The 21304-nt window shown below is 47.6% G+C and overlaps 3 protein-coding genes and 1 long non-coding RNA gene across 5 annotated transcripts; 2 read left to right on the top strand and 2 right to left on the bottom strand.

The window, feature by feature from the left end:
• The first annotated feature begins 227 nt into the window (after positions 1–227).
• Positions 228–8563, top strand: LOC131104862 (uncharacterized). Its single transcript, XM_058052466.2, has 6 exons — positions 228–617; positions 5447–5597; positions 5800–5867; positions 6360–6469; positions 7273–7364; positions 7654–8563. Exons 1-6 carry the CDS (start codon positions 333–335, stop codon positions 8169–8171), a joined length of 1224 nt encoding a protein of 407 aa, XP_057908449.2. The 5' UTR covers positions 228–332; the 3' UTR covers positions 8172–8563.
• A 629-nt stretch (positions 8564–9192) lies between these two features.
• LOC144901740 (uncharacterized) lies at positions 9193–11110 on the bottom strand. Its single transcript, XR_013629830.1, has 3 exons — positions 10523–11110; positions 9290–9487; positions 9193–9206 (listed from the first exon to the last, which is right to left on the bottom strand). It is a non-coding gene; the product is annotated as an uncharacterized LOC144901740 (long non-coding RNA).
• LOC131104669 (uncharacterized) lies at positions 9240–17791 on the top strand. The gene is made up of 6 exons (XM_058052111.2): positions 9240–9475; positions 12981–13198; positions 13475–13658; positions 14088–14183; positions 14250–14733; positions 14882–17791. Exons 1-6 carry the CDS (start codon positions 9449–9451, stop codon positions 15817–15819), a joined length of 1947 nt encoding a protein of 648 aa, XP_057908094.2. The 5' UTR covers positions 9240–9448; the 3' UTR covers positions 15820–17791.
• On the bottom strand, positions 17000–21004 carry snx21 (sorting nexin family member 21). Of its 2 annotated transcripts, none has more exons than XM_058052114.2 (6): positions 20848–21004; positions 19478–19762; positions 19244–19418; positions 19016–19157; positions 18728–18951; positions 17000–18644 (listed from the first exon to the last, which is right to left on the bottom strand). In XM_058052114.2, the coding sequence occupies exons 2-6, from the start codon at positions 19752–19754 to the stop codon at positions 18191–18193; spliced, it is 1272 nt and encodes a 423-aa protein (XP_057908097.2). In that variant the 5' UTR covers positions 19755–19762; positions 20848–21004; the 3' UTR covers positions 17000–18190. The 2 variants fall into 2 exon arrangements, with proteins under 2 accessions (XP_057908097.2, XP_057908098.2); XM_058052115.2 differs by having other exon boundaries at positions 17006–18644; positions 18786–18951; positions 19237–19418.
• Positions 21005–21304: the final 300 nt, after the last annotated feature.

Below are 21304 nucleotides of genomic sequence, written 5' to 3'. Positions count from 1 at the left end.
AAATCTTTGACGGCAGGCTGAGTTGCTGCAAAGAAAGTGGCGCTAACAAAGTCAAGTTGATGAAGAGGAGGGAGGCATGACGGAGGAGGAGGTGTGTGCTTAAATGTGTGTTTGTTGTGCAAAGCTGTATGAAATGTGAACTGTGTGTGTGTGCACGTGGGGAGGAGGGCCTCGGCGCTCTTAAAGCGGCTGTGAGCGCGAGCGAGGGGCACATCTGCACTGGGGAAGGACACACAACACACACTTTGACTACACTCATACACACACAGACACACTCGCCACCTTTCTGGACGACTTCAGCCCCCCCACCTCCAAGGACGGTGTTTCCCATCATGCAACACCGGGGCACCTCAGAGTTCCAGAAGGTCACCCAGCAGGGGGTCACGCTGCCACCAGAGGTCCAGGATGGATTCTCCTCTGCCCAGGCTGCTACTGCGGCTCCGTCGGGGTCGAAAAGGGGGCGAGGTGCTCCTCTGTGGGCATGGCTGGTGCTGGGCGCCCTCCTGGTGCCTGGAGCCTGGAGCAGCCTCAGCGAGGAGCAGGAGGAGCTGCTGGTGGAGCTCCACAACCACTACAGAGGACAGGTGTCGCCCAGCGCCTCCGCCATGCTGCCCCTGGTAAGACCGCCCTTGGGTGTCTTTGCTGCATGAAGAAAAGAGGGGAATAACGAGGTGTAACCGAAGTATGGGCATATTGCCATAAATGCATGACACAATTATGCATTAACATTATATCATGTCAATTCATAATATACATACAGCTATTTGATTTGATTTGATTTAATTATTTTTTAAATATATTTATATAAATATACTATACAATATATCTTTTATTTCTAAGGTTGGTACATTTTATTATTTAGAAAAAAATAACTTAGTATTATATAATTTATATGTGAGTGTGAATGTCTATATGTGCCCTGTGATTGGCTGGCCACCAGTCCAGGGTGGACCCCGCCTCTCGCCCCAAGACAGCTGGGATAGGCTCCAGCATCCCTGCGATGCTTGTGTGAATAAGCGGTAGAAAATGAATGAATGTATAATTTATTTTTTAGCTATGAATTGAAATGTAGGTGGAAATAATGTATATTGCTGGAAACTGCATATATTATAAAATTCTATTTTTAAAAATTATAAGAAAATATTTAATATGTACATATAAAAATAAATATAAATACATTATTTCTTGTTTTTATTTATCAGATGAATTCCAATATACAGTGTTTGTAATCAATTTTATTTATGATCTTATTTATTTTATTCATTCATTCATTTTCTACCGCTTATCCTCACAAGGGTGGTGGGCGGGCTGGAGCCTATCCCAGCTGTCTTGGGGCGAGAGGCGGGGTCCACCCTGGACTGGTGGCCAGCCAATCACAGGGTTTTTTATTTTATCATTTAACAAAATAATTATTAATCATTAGGTCTGTTGGAGTTAACGCGTTAATAATTCCTGCCGATTAACATCTGCATGTCCTGTTTGACCCTCTGCAACGCCGTAGGACCAGCAGCAGTTGGGGAACAAATATTGAACAGGAATGATCAAAGAAATTGTCGTTTTGAGTGCTAAGTTTAGCTCCAAAACCCTGGCGGACGCCTTGGTTGACAAGAACAAGTTATTTGTGTCGCTGCATGTGACTGGTGAGTTGTCACCAAGTACGTCGCTTCTGGGAAAAGAAGTTTCTGGAGCACCGCACCACAGCTATTTTTTGAAATTGTACTTTGGCATACTAGTGTCCCAACTAACTAATGATTTTTAATTGCCAGCTTTTTTTGTGGTTTGAACTGCAAGCTGCTAAACATTTGGGCTAGGAGCTGCAAGTTACCAGCATAGTCGATGGCCGCTATTTAGCACTAGCTAAAGCGCTAGCTAGCTGGCTAGTAATCAGAAACATCTTCAACACGTCACATACGTACATTACAGTAACCTAATTGATGGTATTTATTATCAGTATTATATTATTTACTATTATTAAAAGCCTAACTGAATACAGAGCCAGCATCCACCAGAGCCCGGAGTTGGTTTTTCAGAGAGATTGTGTACCACAAGTAAGCACATGAGGTGAAAGAAAAAGGCTAAAAATACAGTACAACAGGCTATATGTGTGAGAGAACGTAGAAGGTGCGTTCAAGGACCAGCAAACAGTGGGTCAAATCGACGCTCGTAATAAACATTCCATTTCTAACACTGAACTCCAATACGGTATTTGGAACGGCATAAATAATGACTATTTTATGAATAATGAATTGGAACAAATACTTAGTATTGGGGAACAATGAAAACATCCAATCAGAAAGCTGCGTTTCTTGGTGACACTGCAGTTGCAGGCCCGGATCAGCCAATGGAATGATGATTGGTGTTCAGCAGTCGGAGGAGGCTTAACTGAGTTGCATCTGTCATGTTGACAACGATATTGTAATGGCGGCTGAATAACTAGACGTCAGGATGGCTGCATTCAGTTGGCCATTCATTTGTAACATCAGCATACAGCACTTCCTGTCTTGCACGCTGACTCTCGTCACGGTGTGAACACTTCCTCCATGTCTTATTCTAGCGTTTTTCCTCCAAACACTTGCTCTAACCTGCATGCTGAACCTGACTGCCCTCTATAGCTTACACATGGAACAACACAATATACCCAACCTACGATATTTTAGCTATCCATGAGGTTATGGCTGTTGGTATTATTAGCTTTTCCTTACAGGTTCATTGGTGGATTTATGAAAAAACATTATTCCTAATTATGATTATTGTAATTACTTTTTTCATTTTATTTTATGAATTCATTTTTTCAGGGGGGTATTTAAAATGTTACTTGAATACTAATACTTTTCAGACTTCAACAAATACAAATACAATTACGGGCTGTATTGCACACCCCGAGTACAGTAGTTATTGTTGTATTTGTGTATCAAACTTTTTAAAGATAAAAACATATTTCTAGCTGTGATTAATTGTGAGTTTGTAATTGTTGTAGCCCCGCCCAGTGTGTGTGATTGACAGCTCAGGCTTGCCGCCATACAAACAAGCAAAAACAGTCGGTGTAGTCCCCGTGTTGAGATGCACTGGATAACACTCACGTTCCTTTGGGCTATGTGGACCTCAGTGCCGCACATATGGCGCCGGCACTTCCGCTCAATGAAAACAAACTTTGGTTTTAATAAATGAACAACAGGAAGTGGAAGAGGACTTGATAAATACACACATGGACGCCACCACTGAACCAGCATGAGACTTGTCTCACGTTTGCGTCTGTTCAGAGTTATGTACTGTACGTGATGAATATCAAAGGGATCGCCGCATTTGTGCATTTTTCTGGCCCTGCATGGAGGCAGGTTTGGACTCCTGCGATTTACAATAACGATGGACACTACAGTTTGAAGTAAAAGTCAAAAATCTTCTATCAACCCGGCCCTCCCAGCAAGACAGTTAGCATGACACCAGTGAGCTCACTGTGTCACAATCCAGCTTATTGTGCTCGGAGAAAGGGGCCGTTGTGCACTTTTGCAAATTGGGACATTTGTCTCATCGTGTGTGTCCTGGGGCGAGGTCATGTGACATCCATCACACACCACTCGCAGCCTCAACTAGTGATGCAAACTTTAGAAAAGTTCGAAAACACAATATTTCCATTAGGAGTTTTGGTTTGGAACATGATTACAAGAATAAACCACTTGAAATAATTGTACTGGTGTGGCCAAAATGCTTTGGAACACATGCTAGGACGTCACACCCATATACTGACAATGCTCAATAACGCTTAGATGTTTCGCTTCAACCCTGCCTCTCACCCGAAGACAGCTGGGATAGGCTCCAGCACCCCCCGCGACCCTCGTGAGGAAAAAGCGGTAGAAAATGAATGAATGAATTAATGTTTCGCTTCATGGCGTTCATGTTCTTCAACCAATCTTGCTGGAATTTTACACAAGGGTGTTTGTCAGTCTTTGCGAAGTGAACCAAATTCCGTGGTGATTCGACAAAACACCCTAAAGTTACAGTGGGTGTTTTTTTAGAGTGCAGTGAGCCGTGTGAGAACCCAAGTCGATCAGACCGGATTGAAACATTGGAGTGTCACAACAGCACCACCGTGTGGTGTAGTTGTCAGAAAAATAATAGCACACCCAACACATTTTCAGCATTTTGCATGTTATGGTTCAGGAGTAGAAGAGTCTCAACATGGGGTGTTTCTATCTCAGGGAGGAGGCTGTCAAATTGAGCATTTTGGCCAAAAGGAGAAGAATGCAGATTTAGCCTTTACACCACTAGAGATTTATGGAGTTCATTCATTCATTCATTTTCTACCGCTTATCCCCACGAGGGTCGCGGGGGTGCTGGAGCCTATCCCAGCTGTCTTGGGGCGAGAGGCGGGGTACACCCTGGACTGGTGGCCAGCCAATCACAGGGCACATATAGACAAACAACCATTCCCACCCACATTCATACCTATGGACAATTTGGAGTGGCCAATTAACCTAGCATGTTTTTGGAATGGGGGAGGAAACCGGAGTACCTGGAGAAAACCCACGCATGCACGGGGAGAACATGCAAACTCCACACAGAGATGGCCGAGGGTGGAGATTTATGGAGTATTTTATGAAAAAACATCTCAGTGCCCTACTGGGATCCTATATGACATGACCCCCTGACAAGCTCAGTGTCATAGTGACAAAATAGTAGTAATAAGCAACGTTTTATGATGCTTCAAACAGTGGAGAAAAGATGAAAATACATGTATTTGGTAGCTGATAATGAAAAGTACATGTCGTCAACGTCACATCATTACGGCTTTGTATCAGCACCTTCAGCCAAACACAACTTCAATAGAAGCCGAAAACCTTCACGACCAGCATAGAACACAAAGACAGGAAATGATCAACACACATAAAGATAGTTTGCGGCTTCCCAAAAGAGAAACGCTCGAAAATGTAAACAATGTTTTATTGCTTCTTTCTGACGTGTGTGTGTGTGTGGCACATGACTAAAATGTCGAAAGAGAAAGTCCAAACTAACAAAGTCCAGATGTGGAGAGCCTGGAGACAAAATGGAGAGGAATGTGCAGGACACCCGATGACTTTTGTTTGTGTTGTGTGTCATGAATGGGCTACTAAACACACACACACACCCACACACACGCTGTGAAATTAGTCCATTCTGGCATTTGCATGTGCTGTGGGAATTGTACTCCTTTACAGATGCCACGCCTGTCTTAAGAGGAGAGGCATTTATTTTGTTGAGGGGAGGCGCTTTCATTGGGGTGCCACCCCCACCCCCCCTCACCCCCCCCACCACCCCCCGTACAACCAGTGGCAGGACACCTTGGACACCAAGGACACCTGTATACGCACATGCACACCTCTGGACAACCCGGAGTCTCCAGTTTAGCCTGACATGCATGCTAGTGATGCTGACTGATGCTGACTGACTCCGCCTTCCGCTCGCCTCTTAGAAATGGGACCGCAACCTGAAGGTGCTGGCTGAGGGCTACGCGGCCAAGTGCATCTGGAACCACAACCCGGAGCTGGAGGACACCGGAGAGAACCTCTACGCCGGCACCGGGACTCTGGACCTGCGTGCGGCAATGGAGAAATGGTTCCTGGGTGAGTGGGACTCATCTTTATCAATCGTGGCAGCTGAAGCACTAAAGTGGCAAAGTCAGCGCTGCACTCAGGAAAGGTTTGATGACCGGAGCTCGCTGGCGAGGTGGAGCGCCGCCCAGCCCAGCTTGGTCTGAATTCATGACAGCTGTGTGAGCAGAACGCGTGTGCATGTGTCTGACAGTGTGTGTCGTCATGTTTGCAGAACATCTCAACTACGACTTCCACAACAATAGCTGCGATGAAGACAAGATGTGTGGGCACTACACACAGGTCTCTCACACGCACATTAACAATGCTGGCACGCACCATTTTACATCATAGGGTTGGGGAAAAATGGGTTTATGAAAGGTGTAATATTACGAGAAACAAAACTCATGTCTGCGATATTAGTTTGGGAATATATTATATATTATAATATATATATATATATATATATATTTTGGGGGGGAATATTGTGGGGACAAATTATATTAAAAAAAGGAATATCTCTTTTTTGCTGACATTTTCAAGTAAACTCAAAAAATTACTTTCTTGTACATTTTAATCCATCCAATTCAGACGATTTATATTCTAAAATTGTTGGTCTTGCTGAAAAATGCACACTTTTAGTTTTAGTGCTCAGCCTTCAAAGTAGGATATGGCTCTCTTGGAATACATCTGGCATCCTCACCTCATCCAGATCGCACCAAAAATATCACCTCCTAGACAGATGTAAGGAATATACTGTATCTGTGTTTATGTGTGTGTGTGTGTGTGTTCCAGATGGTGTGGTCAGACACACACAGGGTGGGCTGTGCCTTCCACCTGTGTGACCACATGGAGGGTCTGTCCTGGGAGAAGATCTCCAACTTGGTGTGCAACTACTTCCCAGCGTCAGTAGCACTACTACTACTACTACTACTACTGCTGCTGCTGCTATACTGCTGCTACTACTACTACTGCTGCTTTATCCTAAAAATGTTACAACAATACATTCATAATATTATGAGGAATAATAACGTCATTTCAGCAGCATGGAGTTGAAATGTTTAAGGAAAAATTATTATTGTTATCCTCATGTATTGTTATTTTTAAAAGTAGTTTGGGGGAAAATTAGGTTGCCAGAAAAAGTGATAATAATAAGCTCAAAAATATTATGCCAGTTACATTGGAAATTGACAAGAAGAAGGTTGAAATAGTTTGAGAAAAAACAGCCCAGATAAAAAAAATGCAATTTTACGAGAATAAACGTGTAGTATTAGTATAAGGGAAAATAATATCAACCATAGAGGTGAAATATGGTTGTCGTCAGCAGGAAATTCCATTGGGGAAAAGTTACAATATTATGTGAATAAACACAAATTACTATGAGTATAAAGTCATCATATTTGGAGAAGAAAAACTCGGAAGATTAAGGAGAAAGTTGCAATCTGGGAAATTAAAGATCAAATTTTCATACTAAGCATATGCTTTTTCACTTATATCAGACACAAAGCTTATATCACACACAAACACAAAGCTGAGATGAAATATATTTAACTTCTTTGCATATCTATGTACAAAAACATTTTACCAAACATCCCATTCATTTTTCACCATGCTGACCCCAGTGGACACTCCCGTCCTAGAGCTAAGCAAGCACTCCCCCTGGCGGACGCCAGATTGTCTGCATGCTGATCCGTGTGTTTGCTTGTAGGGGGAACTATGAAGGCGAGCGTCCTTACGTGGAAGGAGACTCCTGCTCCAGTTGTCCGGACAAACTGCTAAGATGTGAAAACAACCTCTGCGGTACGACCAAATTCTGGACAGAACTACGATCGACAGCGAAAGGACAAACACAGTCCACCATTGTGTTGCTATTTGGACACCATGTTAATAGAAACAGTCTGTTCCAGGGTCAAACTGTGCTCTGAAGATGTGGTTTGAACTTTTGTTATGTCTCAATCTGAATCGGATGATGTCACAGTGTCAAAAGTGCGGCCCGGGGGCCATTTTTATTGGCCCTCGACATATTGTGAAAAGTAGTGTCGGACATATCTTCATTTGCTGATGCAGCTTTTCCTTTTTGGTTCTTTAGTTCCCGACACGGAGGAGGACGAAGGTGAAGTTGTAGAAGAGGAGTCAACTGTTCTTCCCCCTCTTGAGACATCCGACCCCGCCTTCCTGCCTGAAGAGGAAGAAGAGCAGGGTGTTCTTCCTCCGGCAACAACACAATCATTCCACCCAGAAGACGCCAGCACGACTCCTGCAACTACCACCACCAGTACCACCAGTACCACCAGTACCTTGGCCCCATCCCAGGACCTTGCTGCCCCAAACACGCCTCCTCCAAGGGCCACGCCCCCAAAAGTCCTCACAACAGCTCAGCGGGAGGCGGAGACAAGGAAGGGGGCGGAGTTAGCGGACAAGGACGAGAAGGCAGGAAAAGAAAGAAGGACGGACGGACTCAAAGCAGAGATCCTCACGATAAAAGAGGACATCCTCCAGATACAGGCAGATTCTGACTCATCATCTTCATCTCCATCCCCCTCTCTGATGCTTTTATGGAGTCTGACCTTCATCCTGCTGCTGGCACACATGCACATTCACATCTAGTGCACGGCTGTTTACCTGCCACCACTTTTTTGGTCGCGCGGACTCAAACTGGGACCCGCTCAAGCAGAGCAGCTCAATATCACATCAATATAGTCTGTAGATACGTGTGAGGACCCACGCATGATGCTGAGCTTGGCTGTCTCCATGGAAACATCGTCTGTCAACGCAAAGAAGGAGACACATGTATTTCTTTTCTGAAACTTTTAACGACCTTTCTTTGTGTAATGTCCCGAACGTGTAACGCTACGCTGCACGTACTGTACATGGTGTAGTCCTGCTGGAAGTGCAAACATCTCAAACGCTTCAAATTCCTCGCCGTTCTGCACAGGAAGTCAACTTAGCTTCAAGAGTTGTATATAAGATAATAAAGACATGTTGTGTTTCGGGCTGAATGTGTCCATGTTATTGTAACAGCTTCCTTTCATGGATGCTTTCCACTGACGACTATGCTATTAGCATTATTTGCATTAATATAACCAGGCTAACACTTTTCATGCTACAAAGTACGTAGATGTTTTTGCAGTAATCGAGCCTGGAGCTGATGAAGGTGTGAAGGTCTGCTTTGGCCAGGAGCCTAAGGTGGAAAAACTAACTCTGAGCACAGAACCTGCTTAGCAAATGTAAGACTAGACACCAAGATTTTAATGACAGGAGCAAAGGGACTACATCATGAAAGCACTATCGCTCTTCTCAACAACCCCTCCCCCACATCCAAACCCCCCCACAGACGTCTCTGTCTTGTCTTGTCCTCACTGAATAATATTGTGTAATATCTAGTGTTATTACGTGTAACTGTGTCCCTGTGAGCTGACATGCAGCGTTTCAAGCAGAACAGGAAGTGTGACTATCACAACAAAAGCCCTGAAAGCGGTCGCTGTGTGTTGGAATGTCAGCTCAGCATAGCAGGAGGAGGAGGAGGAGTGTGAAGAGCGGCGAAGGACGTAGAGAGAAAAAGCCTGAATGGATGTTTACAGCGGCGCTGCTCTCCACCAATCACAACGCCCGGCTGCATCCCGCCTCTGCGATTGGCCAGCGCTTGGAGGCAGAGAGAGGAGGAGGAGGATGAAAAGGAGGAGGTGGATGAGAGCGAAGGAGGAGGAACACTCTCCTCTGCATACCTCCATCACTCGCTGGCTTTTCTTCATCATCGCCATCCTCGCCATGGGGCGCCATCATGGCAGCTGCGTGTTCCCGTGGTGAGCTGACTTCAACTCCTCCTCTCTCCCCTTCACCCTCCTGACGCCTCCGGTGACCTCTGACCTCGGCCCGCGACCAGCATGGGGTGTCGCCTCACTCGCAACAAGGTGAGTGACCACCTGCGGGGAGAGGACGCGTCATTCATCACGTGATCGTAGCCGCCGTGGAAACAGCCGTCAATGAGGCGGAACAGCTGTCAGGAGCCGCCGATAAACACCAGCCCGTTTCTCTCCCTGTCTGCAAGTCACACGACAGCAAACACGGGCGGTGATGATGTCACATGTCATGTGATGATGCCATGACGCCCTCATGTTGTTGTTGGCCGAGGTCATGTCATGTGACCACATTATGGCATCAAACACAGCTACAAAATTGGCTAATGTTACTGTTTGCAGCATAATGTCAAACAATATCATCACAAGCTGTTTACACGGGCTAGACTGTGGAACCCAGTGCTTCCCAAAGGACAGCAATCTATTTGTGGTGGTAACTTGTCATAAGTGGTCTTGACGTGTGTGCATGTCATTTCTACAAACTCTGAGGGAGAGGTAAAAGTGAGCAAATACAACAAAGCAAGACAGGGCCGCCTGTGAGTGCTTCCGGTAGTTCGTGTTATAGTCCAGAAAAATTTGCCATATTTGTTGCAAACTGGTGCATTTATTTGTGGCTGGCTATCTAGCATTCTGTTAACATGAACCTCACTCCATGCCTCCTTAAAGGAAAAGTGCGCTTTATTATCCACATAATAATATGTGTTCCTTGTTGGAGGTTTTTGGAGAAGTGGGCGCTGTCGGCCGAATAGGTGTGTCCTGTTACGTGCATTCATGAGCTGCCTCTCTTCATCTGTTTTAATACCTTTAGAACACACAGTTCATGTCTCACATAAGGATTGTGGATGATGGGCTAAATTCCAGAAAATGTGCAGTTTTCAGTGGGCCCTGGTTTCATGGTTTCAAGCCCCGGGTGGACTAGACTACAGTGTTCCCTCTTTTATGGCGGACGGGATAGGTTTCCCAAATATCCCGCAATAAGTGAAATCCGTGGAGTAGCCAACTATATTTTTGTTTACACTTTTCTCAAACAGACATTAACATTTCATTACATTTATCTCATGTTTGAACACTCTCAAAGTTAAAATTTCGTGATCAACTTACGAGATCGGACATCCATTAAAACATTAATTGTTCCTTGTCGTCCTCCGGGAACCGAATATTCATTTACAGCCGCGTAACTTCTGCCTTCATTCAGCTAGTACGATTGCTAGCAGCTACCGACCATACAGGAAACAAGCAGGACTTCATGAAGGATATTGATTGACAACTGTCTACAGCCAATCAGAACGCAGAACACCATGGGCGGATTCTGTTTTAGCCAATCAGGACTGTTGAGGTTCTATATTTATTGGCATTATACAGACGACCAGACGGCTGTGAGAGCTGGATGCTTTTGGAATCGTCTTTAATTTAATTTAAGTTAATTTTTCCACCCGTTGTATTGAGTTGTGGTATCCCATAGAGCAGCTACACACGATAACCCGTATAGAAAACTTCTTATATTTAGCAATATCTGCACCTATTCCTGCTGGATTTCCTAGGCTTTGTGCTGCTTACCAAAACGGTGTTTTAATTTATTCCACCCACTGCGCTGTGATTGGTCACACGCCCAAAGTGCTTCCTAACTACGAACCAAATAAAGAAGTCCGCCCCTCTGTGACATCATGAAGGGGCAGTTTTACCACGCCTTTTGAAACCGACCATTTGGAGCCATCCAAGTGCTCACTTCAAAATGTGCAACCCTCATGATCTGAAACTTTGGCATGGTTTAACACCAGGATAGCACATTCTCCCCTCTAAGAACGGATGAGCGAAAGGTGAACCGCGATGTATTTGCAGGAGCAACCACAACGTGTGTATGATTCATTATCCACTTAATGAATGATTATTTCATGTCTGGTGATTCATGTGATCCACGTTATGTGTCTCCAAGTCGCGTTCACGTTGTCCTACTTTGTGTGGATGTAAAGCACGTTTGACTGTAGTCAGTGTGACATGTTGACATTAGTGGGCCGAGGCGCTGCCTGCCAGGCCCCACCGGACGTCTTTCTACCACACCAGCGATGACGACGCTATGAGAAACATTTGAATCGCTCCTAAAAGAAAGTCAAATATGAAAATGTCTGGCAAAACAAAGGTTGTTTGACAAACTGATTGTTGTGTCCAAAAGAGGAGAAAGACTGAGTCACCCTCCTCCTCCTCCTCCTCTTCCTCACGTCAGCACAATCACACAATGATGCAATGTTTCCATCCTTGTTTATGGCTGTTGCACACCCGACTGCGACAAGTGAATTTCTGAAATGTAGGCCTCATTATTTAAAAATGTAATATTTTCATAGATAGTAGATTATACTATACTCCACATTAAATAACACCCCCATAGTCCTATACCTTTGCACATCTATTACCCAATATTGTACATAGACTCCCACATTTACATTGAGAGAGCTCCTTGTCTCTTATTTACTTCCGTTGTATTTCAGTACTGTCCTTCCTGCTCAACAATATAACATGATGTAACATAACTGACACCCAACGACCAATGTAGAATATGACATATCACAACGTATCTTTCAAATACTCCTTCACTTTGAATGCCTGATATTTGTGTTTAAGTTCATTTAGTCAGTTTTAAGTTATGTCAACTTGGCTACGTTAACTTAGCGGACAAGGGACAAGTACGGTGATGCTGTTAATCCTTTCTGTCAGTCCTTTGATGCTCGCTGAACTGAGCTCTGGTGAGGTGACAGTTTGACCTCCGAACGATGGTGCGACTTGAGAGGAGTATCTTTCCAAGTGGTTGGACCCGACTTTAGAGGTTGACTGTCATAACCTTGTGATAAAAGCTCCCAGGAAGATAAGTGAGTAAAATGACGTGTCGTGTTAGTGTCGTTGTGTACTTGACTCTGTTATGGTGTGTGTGTGTGTGTGTGTGTGTGTCAGAGAGTGGTAACGAATGAGTGAAAGCCAAAAAGGACAAAGCGAGACTTAAATCAGTTTGTGTTAATGTCAAAGTGCACTGGAGCGCAACGCTCTTCTCCAGGGAGCATTGCCATGCACGTGCACTCTTGTGTGTGTGCTTGTGCACGTGCATCCCGAGGCCTTGAACAGTAAGCGTGAAGAGTCGAACCGGGTTAAGAAGGGCGGCTGCCCTGCATCCTGTAAGAGTCCTCAATATTGCCAACAATTCAACTTTTGCTGTGTTTAGCGCTGAGTTGTCACCATGGTAACAACAGCATCGCCAAATAAAGACAACAGACGAGCCCCGAGGGGGCTTCTTCGATATCGACCCACTTGGGAGGAGAGGCTGTAATGCAAACAAGAAGCGTAGCGTGTCGCCTGGCAACCCGGCAGGTGCATTCTTCTGCACTACAGCTTGTATATAGGACGTTTTGTTCTTTGTGGGACCCAACAGAACCCCGCCCCAAAAGTATCTTGTCATTTTGCACCCAGTGCAATTTCATGGTAGCCTCGCCAGCTGCCCAGGACTTTTTTCTTTTCTCTGATTGGCTTAAAATGTCCTTAGAGAGTTATCGATGTGTCTCATCATGCTCTGCAGGCTCGCCCACCTTCCCGCCACAGGCACAAGGAGGAGCAGCGCTTTGTGGACCAGTACGGCCAGCCAATAAGCATGCAGCTGGAAGGCAGAAGGGGGGCGGGGCACAGGAGGCGGCGTGTGGAGCACAGCAGGACCCCCTCAGAGAGACACTGGGAGGCCCTGAGAGCCATGGGACTGATGGAGCCCGAGGAGGGCCGAGCAGAGGGCTACAACACCGGGTAGGTGAGGGGGTCATATGTTGCTTTGGTCGGTGTAGTTTGACCAGGGACCAAGCTTCTTCAGGAAGTAGATTGGGTGGTCAATCACCACACTCAGTACTTTAGTTCCCTTGTCAGCAAGGTCATAAGAAGCTGCATGGCGCCTTGGTGCTCTCATGAATATTCATGAGGCGACTGCAGGGACAGCGGCCGTGTAACTTGAAGACTGAATATTCATGAACATTTGGACTCTCCAGTGCAGAAGATGATGCTAATCAGTGACTGTCGTCCTAACAGACACTTTTACGACAACATGGCGTCCAACGTGTACGCCGCCAACAACACCGTGATGATGTCACCTGACACCTACCCCACCAATGGCTACCTGTCCAGAGGCTCCAACAGCCAACACCATCATGGTTCCAACTACCTGCCCAGTGTCTCATACAGTTTGGACCACCTGGATCGTCTGGACTGTCAGGTGAGCGACTGATAAGTCCGTAACAGCTTTCTTATCATCCATACATCCATCCACCCCATGAGGTGGGTCACAAGGGCAGCAGCCTAAGCAGGGAAGCCCAACTTTCCCTCTCCCCGGTGACTTCTTCCAGCTCCTCCTGTCGGATCTGGATGCTTTCCCAGGTCTCTCCAAAGTGTCCTGGGTCTTCACCGAGGCCTCCTACGGCCCTGAACACCTCCCCAGGTAGTCAATCGGGAGGCATCCTGACCTAATGTCCGAGCCTCCTCATCAGTATAGAGGAGCAGTGGTTCTATTCTGGGTTCTTCCCAGTTGACAGTGCTTCTTACCTGATCTCCGAGGGAGAGCCCAGCCACCCTACGGAGAAAACTCATTTTGGCTGCTTGTACCTGCGATGTAAAGTTTTATAATTCCATTCTTGTGTTTGGTCAGGCTCCTGAAATGTCCGCATATCAGCCCAACTCAGAGAGCTGTCTGCTTGGCTGCTACAACTCTGAGAAAATGGAGCACAAGAATTTCCCCAAGCAGGTAGGGCTTCCAATTCCAAAACGCGGATGTAATCGAGTTCTCAGAAATAAATGTTCTTCCCTCCAGTCGGACTACCGCCCTCCCTGGCATCCTCTGGGATACCTTCCCCTCAGCGAATTGGACAGTGGTCTGGGATGTGGCCCAGACAGCCCACATCAACGGGTGGCGCTCTCCGAAGCCGAGACAGATGCCATGTCATCGCTACCCGGCCACACCCCTTCCTCACAAGGCTCCTCATCCTCCTCCGAGTCGCTCATCTCCTCGGAACCCAGCGACTCGGGTTTCCACAGTGTCAGCACCGGAGAGCACAGGTGTTTCCATAAGATCCACAGACACGCCCACCATCTGCGCTCAGGCCACTCCCCCGGAGAGCAGAAAGGACGCTGGGATTTGGAGTCCATCCCTGAGACCACTCCCATAAGCCAGGCCGGGGCGCCGCCGTCATCACGCTGTACGGTGGGCAACAGCACCACCACCACGGTCCACTTCCACCGAGCTGAGAGGAGTCCAACTTTGCCTCGCAACCTCTCGCCACCCTCCCCCTCTGCTGGTGAGTAAGCCTCCACCATGGAAGCATGCCAGTTCTGTCTGTCATGAATTTCTTTTGGGGTTCCAAGTGCGGTGGCGGGGTATCCAGTGGTTCTTCTTGTGGTCCAATCAGAGTCACAGCCAGCCTGATGATTCCTCTCTGCCACCAGGTTGCCGCACAGAGCCCTGCCAGCGCAGAGCTCTATGGTTGGAGGAGCGGCAAGGACGAGGAGGCGGGACCATCGAGGCGCCAGGAAGAAGTCGAACAGTAACGGATCTAAGTGAGGCCCAACAGCGCCGCAGGGCAAGCCACCCTGTGGACATGGAAGCAGACACGGTGAGGACGCAGGCCCACAGCAGCCAACCCCGTCCGGCCAGCAACACACTGATTCCCAGGAGCCGGGCCAGTTATCCAATGAATTGTCTGCCTTCCGCTCACCTCAGCATAGATAGAACCAGCATGACAGGTCACCCCAACACAACCAGAACCTGCCAGAGCATGGGCCGAAGCAGGGAGGAAGACTTGAGAAGACATGGAATGCTTCGTAGTGATCCAACAGACTGGCGTGGTTTTCAGACTCTGGGGAATCGAACCAGCATCCAAAAAGATTCTGCTGGTCGTTTTTACAGCACAGCGGGGGCGCACACGAGCCATCGTTCTCCGCTCTCCCCTCGTTCCCGACAGTCCAATCAGAAGTCAGTCAGGAATCAGCTGCTCCGAGCCCGGGCATACAGGCTGGCCCGGGAGCGCAGCGAGGTCACCACTGACGAAGAGATGCGGGGCGATACGGGGAGACCGGGGGACAACGAAGGGGATGATGGGCCGTGGGCTGGCCGGTACTGGAACCGGACAGAAAGGAGACGTCACCTGGCACTGTCACGGCAACACCGAGAGCGCCGTGGCGGTGAGGAGGCAGCGGGTGTATGTCAGGGTTCACTGTCTTCTCAGATGGTTCTTGAGCTCAGCCACAGGAAGCAGAACCGGCTAAGGAATAGCAAGCTGCTGGATGACTGGACCACGGTGGAGGAGCTCCTGACTCACGGGACCAGAGTGGAGGCCGACACTCCGCTCTGTCCCAGCCCTCTGCTCTCAGTTACTACTGTCTGAGGGGGCGCAGCCTCGCACGGCCATGGCTACCGTTGCTCAGGCGAGCCGACATTGTCATCAACTTCAATACCAAAAAGTTATTCCAGGAGTGGTCCAACCAGGCTTCTTTACTTGGTTTCGGCACCAAGTCAAAAGAATGTTGGAGAATCAAGCAATACGTTCCGAGGACCATTGGGGTTCTTTAAGAAGCTGCAGAACCAAAATTCGATGCTCAGAGATTTTGCCGGCGCTGATGAGTCTGCAATATTGGAGGTACACATTCACCACAGGTTTCTGAACGTGAAATACCTGACTGAGCTTCTGTTCCCATCAGAGTGAGAAGACCATTACAGCACTTCTAAGCTCCTCTGAGGGGAGAACCTAACCTGCACTAAAAACTGGCGATGGGGACCACAGCAGCTGAACATTGGTGCGCGCAGAGTGAAACTGCAGAAGTCTGAAGTTCAGACCTCTTCAAAACCAGACGGACATTGCAGTACCACCTGAGGACCAGAAGAACTTCAGCTTGCCCTCAGGTCCATGTTGGCCCACTTTCTTCCAAAGAGTTCTGACCAACGATCCAATTTGAAGCTAAAACCATCAATCCAGCACAATATTGGAATGCTAGAGAACGACTGGCAGCATTTTAGGGTTTTTTTTTTTTTTTTTTTTACAAAGTCCCGAACAAATGAATATTCCACAGATACAAGTGTCATTACACGATAGGTAGAAGTCTCAGCAAGAAGGCCTGTGGAGATGTTTATGACGTTCTATGTGCATGTGTGCCACAGGAAGTCTTTGTAGAGTTTAGTCACCAAAGATGTGTAACCTTTGTTTGTGGACAATCTGGTATATTTGATAATTATTTTTATATATAGAGTACTGTGGTTCCTCAGTTTTCCACGCTAGGTGATGTGTTTGTTGACATTTGTGCTGACAGTGAGCAATAAGAGCATGTGACCTCCCAACCATGTCATGGCGTTAATAAGACATTCCTACGTGTTGCGGCGTCTGGCTTCTTCGTTTTGTGGGGAGCACCTTCAACGACACTCAGGAAACGTTCTAGAAGTCAACTTTCAGTCAAGTCCCGCTGGTGAAAGGCGTGCGTTTGCACTTCCCGGTTGCTGACTACGTCATCATGAAACAGGAAGTGAGGCGCCATGTGCCCGTCAGTAAAGTGTGTGCGGCTCAATCAAGTCATTTTTAGTTTTTTGTTGTTGAAACACACTTTGCACCCTCATACTTTCGTTAATCTTCTCAGCTACAGGACGTACTAAACAATTACATAATGAAATCAGGAAACAGCCTGCTAACCTGGTTCACGTTCATGTTTTCTTTACCCTTGGCAAAGATTTGAGTAGTTTTAGGGTACTTCTGTGTAGTAAGCCTGGCAACGGCGTAGGGTCACAGTTCTACATGCTGTCGCCGTTTATGACAATTCGGAGGCTCAAAGGCGATTTAGCGTGTCCACAATGTGACAGAAACCAGCACGCTCGTCTTTGCTTCACATCTCTCCTGTTGCCAGGGCAACTGCTGTTTCTAGGACAACTGGGCTCTTCGCTGTCGCCATGGCGATGTTTGTCAAGGGCACATTTACCGCCACTGCAAATTTTTCCCAACATACTCCGCTTCTGTCGGTCACGCATGCGCCTCTGCTGATGAACACGTGACATGACTTGCACAGTAAGACGCATGACACCGACCCACACTGTCTGATAAAAATCTTCTACCGTACGAACAAGGAGAGCACAGACCCAGAACACGTAGGTCTTCGTACGCAGGTCACACCGCAGTATGACAGCTGGCAACACAATGTCTCACACAAGATGTTCCAATCAACAAAGTGACCACAGTGTGGCGCTAGAAATCACAGTCTGTGAAAATAAACACACGGCGTGTACTCTTCAGATGGGTTTTCTTTGATGCGTCTTTCAAGCCCGTCGCCGTGGCAACCACAACAACTTCTCAAAAAGGGAGAACTGGAATGAACAAAATGCAGGAAATAAAAAATGTGGTCACGTGTGTGTTCCCTTAAATCGCTGGTCTATTTTCGTCCCTCACGCAGCATGCGCAACGGTCTCCATGGCAACCCCATCCACCATCGAAGCAGCAAGTTTCCTCAAGCAACACACACTAAGGATTGACATCAGCACAATAAACTTCACGCAATACAAATATATTTTCATGAAATAATCACGTCATGTGATATCTGATACAAAATTTAGCTTTACTGCAAGTTATCTTCAAAATAATATCTATATAACCTCTAGCAATAATAAATTAGTTATCTTGTAAGAACACGAATGCCCCATTTCCAAATGTGCATATATGCGGAGTATGGTGCCGCGACCGTGGTCATACACGTGTACACATGATGCGTGCGCACGGTGTTCTAGCCCTGCTCCTGACTCTCGTGCAAGTTACATTTGACCAGAAACTCTTTGAGGGTTGGCTGACCCTCAAGGCCCGCCCACTGCTCCTCCACCCCACACAACAACTCCTCCCACCGCCGCTTGTCTCTTCCTGTCTGCCAGCACAGGCGCACGGCAGCCCGCAAGAGTGGCAGCAGGAGAGGGTGTGGCCTGTCCAGATGCATCTGTGGTGGGAGTGGCTTCTCCTCAGGGGGCGTCAGAACCAGGAGGGCGTGGGCCACGTGATCTCGGGCCTCCTCCAGCTGGTCCACTTCCTGGAAACAGCAGGACAGTCCCACTAGCGTGAAAAACCAATGGGAGGAGCCCGGAGGTGGGGCAAGGCGGTCAGAAGGGCAGTAGACGGCCCCGCCCAGTTTGTCTTGAAGCCTCTTGGCGTTAAGCAGCGGACCTAAAGCGTCCTGGTAACGCCCCACCCTGGACACGAGACAAGTCAGATCAGAAACATTCCAAGTGTCTGTGAGGACTTACTGCAGCGCTGACTCCCATTGAAGCCTTACAAAATGTGATGACATCTTCTAGCAAACAGCACCACTTCCTGTGGAAGAGACGCGTCACCTGATGAGCAGCTGTGCAGTCTGCAGGTCGGACAGGTAGAAGAACTGACGCAGGCAGGAAGCCCCCTCCAGGCCAGAGAGGGAGCACAGGTGAGACAAGTACTGTTCAAAGGCGCGGCTCCGCTTGGCGATGGTCTCGGCCGTGAAGTTCCTGCGCAGCTTCTTTCCTGTGGAGGCAAACAGGAAGTGATCGTGGCACATCCTCAAGACCACATCCTCCCGAGCTCTTACGTGGGAAGACGACACGCTCCATCTGGCCTCCGTGTTGACGGCGCAGGGTGGCGTGCAGGTGCCGGAAATCAGAGTATCGGCGGGTGATGACGGCCGGGGTCTTGTCGCTTCCTCCGGACCGGATGACGTGGATGGTGTAGAGCTGGCGGCAGAGCACAAGCGCCATCCCAGACACAAAGCCAAGACACAGACGTGTGACCACCCCTCGCCTCTCAACTCACCACGTACTTTGAGGAGTCGTTTTGGACCACGCTGGCGTCCGTCACCTCAAAAGACAAAGTGTCCGCCTGACGCTGCATCTTGGGGGTGGGGCTTCCGTCGCCCAGCCCATGCAGGCTCCGCCAGCTGTCATGAAGCTGCCGAGTCAGCAGGCTGGAAGTGGCGGGGCCGACGGGACTGGCGTCTAAAATAAAATGAATGACTCAATCAAGTGGATGCCCATCCCGAGTCTTGCCCCCTCACCTGTACTGCTGAGCCCCTCCTCTACGGACTCCCCCAGGAAGTCAGAGTCGCTGTCCAGCCCCGACCCCTCCCCCTCATCCCCTCCTCGGCTGTTGAAGGAGAGTGTGCCGCCGAGTCGCTCCGTCACGCACTCTTCCTCCTCTTCTAGCTCTGCCTCCCAGCAGTCCTCACTCCACCCCTTCGCTGCGTCTCCACCGGCAGCTTCCTGCTCAGGCCCCGCCTCCTGGCCTTCTTTGAAGAGCGAGCGCTTCAAGCGGTCCAGCAGCCGGGACGCCATGGCGCCGCCTGGCGTGAGGACAAATAAAGAGGAAAAGTTAGCAACCTTCCATGAGGAGGTTTCTCATTGCCCACGGACACGCAGAAGACGGGTCAGAAGCAGCGCAGGGAGGCTGGACTGCATGGATCCACTTCCTGAAGCACTGCCAGATCTTTCCAACGGAAGGATGTCACGTGTAAATAATGCAGCACCTCGCTCAGTACAGCAAGAACACACTGACGTGCTTTCACAATCTGACGTACGGCATAAAAAACATCTGGCGTCTTCTCTAGGGAAGACAAACTTCTGGAATGTTTCTTTCCTCCACCTTGGAAAGTCGAGGTGGGCCATATTGCATTTGGTGGAAAAGGTTTGGACATCCCTGACCCAGATGACGGACAATATAAGAATGTTACAATAGCAACAGAATAACAACTTTTTTTTATTGGATACAGCTGTTTGCTCAAGATACAACCAAACACTCCTGTGCCCCATCGAAAGAAAGAAACAGAATATAATACATGACGGTTATATGGATCTGATACGGATACCCATAGCACACACGGACATTGGCTCGATCTGCCCACCCCAACTGAGTCAGTAAGACCGTAAGCAAGCAATGGCGTATAAAGTGTCTAATATCATCTGTGAGTCACCACATCAACCGCGTTAATGAAAAACACATGGCACGTTTGAATGCGTAAACAAAATGATCACTTTGTCGGAGTGAGACACTGCTTGAGTCTAGCCAAGGGAGCACAATCGACGTTTACAAAGTGTCCCTGAAGGTACCACAACGTCAAGATAAATAGCGTTGCATCTTAGTGACATGCGTCATTTAACAGGATATGGACGGGCACATTAAGTACTCAGTATCTGGCCAAACGTACAGACTAAACACTGTCGCTCACGTCGAACATTAAAGCTAACTGTGCTTCAAAGTGACATTAGACCTGAGTGAAATTCCTAGATGGCCAATAGCTGATAATATAGCAAAAGCTGATAATGATTCTGATTTGGGGTGTGTTAGCAACATTTAGCACACAAGCCAACAAGTTTGTTCGCAGATAATGAAGAGCGCTTCAGTCAGCTGCTCGGGATCTGGGATACTCACCCGGGACGGAGGTTCAATCTGCCCCCCGATTCTTGTCCATTCTCGCTTGTTATTTTCAAGTTTGGCAACTTCGGTCCCGAACTGTTGTTTGGTGATCTTTTTCAGTCTTCCTTTCTCTCCTGTGGTTTAATGGCGGATTGAAGCCACGAGTGAGGACTCTACCGCCACCTACTGTATTGGAGTACGTAGCGCGGCCTATTTAAACATCTAAACCTGCTTTGTTTGAGCTGCAGCTCCATAAACATGCATCAAATGTATTTGTCACACACACACACACACACATTTTATATATATATATGATATACTCTGTATCTAAAGGAGGGTTTCGTCTTGTCTCTTCTACTGAGCAGCAGGGTCATCCCTGACCACATTCCAGCAGTCGTCAGCAAGCATAGATTGGTTCCACTTTCCCTGATATCTTTTCTCCATAGGTGCAATGTCCTGATGGAATCCTTCC

The sequence above is a fragment of the Doryrhamphus excisus genome, linkage group LG15 (genome assembly GCF_037039965.1).
Source record: "Doryrhamphus excisus strain RoL-2023G ecotype Guam linkage group LG15, RoL_Dexc_Guam_v1.1, whole genome shotgun sequence".
In the NCBI taxonomy this organism is placed as follows: domain Eukaryota; kingdom Metazoa; phylum Chordata; class Actinopteri; order Syngnathiformes; family Syngnathidae; genus Doryrhamphus; species Doryrhamphus excisus.
This window is presented reverse-complemented; position numbering and strand designations above follow the sequence as displayed.

Bases quoted from the DNA above. Each gene is read 5' to 3' on its own strand.
- LOC131104862 (XM_058052466.2), top strand. From the start codon at position 333: ATGCAACACCGGGGCACCTCAGAGTTCCAGAAGGTCACCCAGCAGGGG. The intron at 5,598-5,799 runs GTGAGTGGGACT...TCATGTTTGCAG, and splicing joins AATGGAGAAATGGTTCCTGG to AACATCTCAACTACGACTTC. The intron at 6,470-7,272 runs GTCAGTAGCACT...GTTTGCTTGTAG, and splicing joins GTGTGCAACTACTTCCCAGC to GGGGAACTATGAAGGCGAGC.
- snx21 (XM_058052114.2), bottom strand. From the start codon at position 19,754: ATGGCGTCCCGGCTGCTGGACCGCTTGAAGCGCTCGCTCTTCAAAGAA. The intron at 19,419-19,477 runs GTGAGGGGGCAA...ATTTTATTTTAG, and splicing joins GGAGGGGCTCAGCAGTACAG to ACGCCAGTCCCGTCGGCCCC. The intron at 18,645-18,727 runs GTAAGGCTTCAA...TCTCGTGTCCAG, and splicing joins AGAAGATGTCATCACATTTT to GGTGGGGCGTTACCAGGACG.
- LOC131104669 (XM_058052111.2), top strand. From the start codon at position 9,449: ATGGGGTGTCGCCTCACTCGCAACAAG. The intron at 13,199-13,474 runs GTAGGTGAGGGG...TCGTCCTAACAG, and splicing joins GCAGAGGGCTACAACACCGG to ACACTTTTACGACAACATGG. The intron at 14,184-14,249 runs GTAGGGCTTCCA...TCTTCCCTCCAG, and splicing joins ACAAGAATTTCCCCAAGCAG to TCGGACTACCGCCCTCCCTG.